At 58.8% G+C, this 4580-nt stretch overlaps 1 protein-coding gene across 1 annotated transcript in view; it reads left to right on the forward strand.

The window, feature by feature from the left end:
- The window catches only part of VSET4 (histone H3 Lys 4 methyltransferase), a gene marked incomplete at both ends in the record, with an annotated part of 19185 nt that extends 16169 nt beyond the window's left edge, over positions 1-3016 (forward strand). Inside the window, 6 exons of the mRNA XM_002947854.1 lie at positions 38-63; positions 559-1607; positions 1746-1891; positions 2242-2323; positions 2581-2693; positions 2849-3016. Of these exons, the coding sequence (XP_002947900.1) occupies positions 38-63; positions 559-1607; positions 1746-1891; positions 2242-2323; positions 2581-2693; positions 2849-3016 (1584 nt within the window). The remainder of the gene's footprint in view (positions 1-37; positions 64-558; positions 1608-1745; positions 1892-2241; positions 2324-2580; positions 2694-2848) is intronic.
- Positions 3017-4580: the final 1564 nt, after the last annotated feature.

A 4580-nucleotide genomic window follows, 5' to 3' on the forward strand; every position in this document is an offset into this window, starting at 1 on the left:
TACGGGCAAGCAAGCGTATGTGCCTGCTGTACCGCAGCTGGTACGGGGCCCTATGCGGCACGGGTACGTGTCTGTCTGTCCCTCTGTGCGCCAGTGGGGGGTCCCCCGTGTGTTGGGGGGGAGTGGGAGTGTTGGGGAGGAGGCTAGGTTGCGCCATCGCGGGCGGGCGGGCGGGGTCGGGTGCCGAGGGCGGAGAGGGAACCCCAGCTGCAAGACCTCATTCCCTCTCCATGGATACGTTGGTCAGTCTGTCAGTCTGTCTGTCTGTCAGTCTGTCTGTCTACCGTCCTGGCAGAGGCCAGCACACACGCGGGCTCCTCCGCGGCCCACTGCGGCTAGTGGCTTAGTGGTGTCGTAATCGGGTCGCATTGCCGCCTTGCGGTTGCTTTGTGATGATGTGCGTGTGGGGGGGGTACAGCGGGATGTGGGCCAACACGGACCACGCACCGCGGAGTTGTCTCCACCTCCGTCCCGCCATCTCTAGGCCCGGGTTAACACTCCACCCCGCATATCTCCCCTAACTCACCCGCCTGCTAACCCCCTGCTACTTGCCGTCAGCTATTGGACGATGCCGTACAGTCGCTGCTACACACCGGAGGAGTACGCGGCGCTGAAGGCGGCGGAGGCGGAGGCGGAGGCAGAGGCGGAGGCGGAACGCGAGCGGGAGGTACGGCAGCGCGAGGCGGCACGGGAGTTGGCGGCGCGCGCCGTGGCCAAGGGCGCCGAGGCCATGGCGGCGGCGGCGGCGGCGGCGGCAGCTGCTGCAGCCGCCACCGCGGCGGCCACTGTGGCGGCGGAAGCTCCCGGAATAGACTCACGTGAAGGACTGGAGATCAAGAACGAGCCGTACGATTCCGTACATATGGGCCCTTTGCAAGATCCGGCGCTCCTGGATGTGAAGGTGCAGCCGCCTGAGGGGTCTGTTGCTGGCACGGGGAGCTGTACGGCAACCACCACGGGAATATCCGCGCCGTTGCGGGCGGGTTGGGTTCCGACGGCCCGCCTCATATGGCCGTTCGGTACGGCGGCCGCAGATATCGATCCGGCTGTAGCAGCAGCTGCTCCTGCCGCCGCTGCTGCCGCCGCGGCAGCGGCAGCTGCAGCGCCGTCGGCGGTGGGTCTCGCTCCGAATCCAGTTACCTTCACATCCCGGAGGGTCTGGGCTGCGGTGACGGCGGCGGCACCAGCTGTCGTGGCGTGTGGCGGTGCCGGTGCCGCCGCTGCGGCCGCCGCCACTGCCGCTGACTACGGTGCGGAGGTCGGGGATACCTCCGCTGCCGCGACGGCGACACCACCTGCTTTGCCTGACACCCCGGTTGCGGGCAGACCCCCTGTCGCCACCATCAGCCAGGCAGTGGTTGGCGCTCCGGTGGCGTTGTTGAGCGGCGCCGCCAGTGTCGTACATACCCGGGATGCGAGTGACATGGACAGCGAGGAGGGGGTGAAGGGGGAGGGGGGAGATAACCAACAGCAACCGCAACCGCAACCGCAACCGCAACAGGCAGCAGATGCTTCACCAGCCGCGGCGGACACTGAAATGGAGGTTGTGGCGGTTCAGCCCGGAGGCAAGAGCAGCAAGGAGGAGGATCCGCCCACCACCGCGGATGGTGAAGATGATGACAGGATGGCGGCCGTACCGCCGCCGCCGCCGTTGCCAGGAACTGACCGACATCCTGATATTGCTGCCACCGCCACGCCCGCCGCCGCCGCCGCCGGCCCCTCCTGCCCCTACCCTCGCTCTGGAGGTGGGACACCCCACAAGCGCCGCAAAAAGGCAGTTCGGTGGGAGGCGCGGCTGGCGGCGGCGCTCAGGTCCGAGCCGTCCCGCATCACATTTGGCAAGTCGGGCATCCACGGCTGGGGAATATTCGCCCGTACGGATATTCCACAGGTTTGTCAGGGGGAAATTTGATCAAAATTCATATAAGGTGGGGGTGGGGGATTTGCGGGTTGGGTTCCCGGAGAGGTCGGGAACCCGGGACTGGACTGGACTGGACTGGACTGGACTGGACTGGACTGGACTGGACTGATAATTGGAGGGGGAGGGAGGAAGGGGGTGGGTGGGTGTCTGGGGTACACACACACCAACCGAATCAACAGCGGATTGCACCTCACCCCAACCTGTCATACCCCGTGTCTTGGCCAAACATACCTATAGACCTCCCTTGGGTTGAAACACCTTCTCCGTCACCCTCACCTCCTCCCCCACCCCCACACCCACCCCCACCCCCCCGCCCGCAGGACGCAATTGTCACGGAGTTCCGTGGTGAGGCGGTGCGGCCCGTGGTGGCGGATTTGAGGGAGCGGAGGTACAAGGCGCAGGGTAAGAGGAAAGGGGTAGAAAGGGGGAGGCGGCGCAATGGGGCCCCACCCCAACCTCGAAGAGCATCTCGTGGCTTCTCGTGACCGCTGGTGGTGGTGGGTGGGGGGATGGGTGGGCGGTACTGGGTGGTGGGGGTGGGGTGGGGGTGGGTGGGGTGGTGGGCGGTACTGGTTGGTGGGGGTGGCCCAAGCCCTCGAACCCAACATCCATCCAATGGCGCCTTCCCCCCCTCCCCCCTCCCCCCCCCTTGTATGCAGGTCGCGACTGCTTCCTGTTCCACATGAACGGGGAGGTGGTTCTGGACAGCACCCATCTTGGCCACTACGGCCGCTTCACCAACCACTCGTGTAGCCCCTCCCTCTACACGAAGGTGCGGCTACATGGGGCGGGTGGCAACTGGGGTTGGGGTGGCAACTGGGGTTGGGGTAAACGGGGGTAGAAGATCGTTGATGCGGGTTTTTATATTGCGGCTGAGTACAGTGCTGTACACCCCTCGCTGTGCGCTGGAATGATACTCCCACCCAGGTGCTCGAGTTCGAGGGCGGGCGAGTGCGGCTTGTGTTTTGTGCCCGTACGGACATCCGTGCTGGTCAGGAGCTCACATTCGACTACCGCTTCAAGGAGGAAGACCATCCCGAGGCCAAGGTGCCGTGTCGCTGCGGGGCACCTAACTGCCGGGGAACTCTCAACTAAGGGAACTGATTGAGGTGCTAAGGAAATGACTGAGATGATTCATGTGTGATGAGGTTAGCAGTGAATTGAGGAACGGTTACGGCTGACTGAGGTCTGGTTCCGGGTGGGGGATATGATACATCGGTGGATGATGTGAGGGATTGTTGTAGAGGCTGTGGCTTACTGGAGCATACAAGCTGTAGGAAAATCGGTGCGTATGTAGGTGTGTGTAGGACATGGAGCAGGATAGCAGAGTGGGTTAGGTGCGAATTTGAGTGAATCAGCAAAAAAATCTTCTTCAAATGGTTGTGTACGGATATTTCCATTTGCTTTCGGTTTGTTAGTTACTGCTATGGAAAGGTCCCGGACCCTTAGGGACCCGATACCATACGGCATCCCGGGACCCATACATTTCATTGTCGGTTATAACGATATAAATGTTGCAAATGTATCATTTTTAATGCGTTAACTCTAAATTGATAAGCAGAGACCGGAGGTAAGCAGAGACATACCGTAGTCCCACTTATAATTCATGCCTGATGATTTCGGGACACCCTCAAAAACAGCCCTGGAATAAATTCGCGATTTTTGAAATTCGGGGTCGCGCCAGCAATAATTTGCAAGTACGGCACAAAAGTTCGGGGTCCCCGCAGGCTCGGCGTTTTTGTTTCTTGAGGAAACACCTATGTACTTGAATACCAAAACATATCAAAGCTAAAGCCGTATCATGGCTGATGCATCTTTCATTTTACAAGTGACAAATGCAATACAAATATTTTTCCGCGTTTAACTGGGCATTTAGACCTCCTACGGGTGAGGTTGTTGCGGAATGGTCTCGGAGCACACGTGAACTCGGGGACGCCATTCTTATGGCAAGCCTGTAAGTATTACGTGCTATTAATTAGGGGTACCCCCGAATATTTGAATAACGAATCATAAGTGGGACTACGGTATCTCGCTCCGCAAGAGATTGAATGTAGAAGCTATATCTATTCTATATCGAAATGCCAAAGGAGAAATTCCAGATAAATCGGAGCGTGAAGATAGCTTTCCTGTAAGTGGCTGCACCGGGGCCGAGCCCCTTTTCGGCTTTGAAAAGCCGCCCCCAACTCTGTGCATGGGACAAAATGTCATAGTGCATACCGTAGTGACAGGAAATGTTCGTGATTTTAATTTCGTGACGGCATCACGAAATTATGTCACATATAAATTACAAGCTGTTCCAGGCGATGGTCGTCACGAATATATGTGTGCTCCGAAGCCAAATCGTATAATGCCTTCAACACAGTAATTACTCGTCGAATTCCACTTTTCTGGCCATATATACATCCATAGTAATTGAACGGACATGGATCCGAGGGCCAAGCGGCCTAAGCAACAAAGCCTCCTTCAATGCGGACTCTTCACACTTGCTCGCGGCGCCCCAGCTACGGATAGAGCTGGTTTTGCCGCTCCTAAATAACCGTGCATGCATTGGCCAGCTTTTGCGTCAATCGACGTTCTGAGTCGGACCCATTAACGAATATTGCAGGCACCGTTGCTTCGGTTGCGTTGGCTTCTCACGAATTCAAAAGTTTCACAAATA

This window comes from Volvox carteri (assembly GCF_000143455.1).
Source record: "Volvox carteri f. nagariensis unplaced genomic scaffold VOLCAscaffold_8, whole genome shotgun sequence".
Taxonomy (NCBI): Eukaryota; Viridiplantae; Chlorophyta; class Chlorophyceae; order Chlamydomonadales; family Volvocaceae; genus Volvox; species Volvox carteri.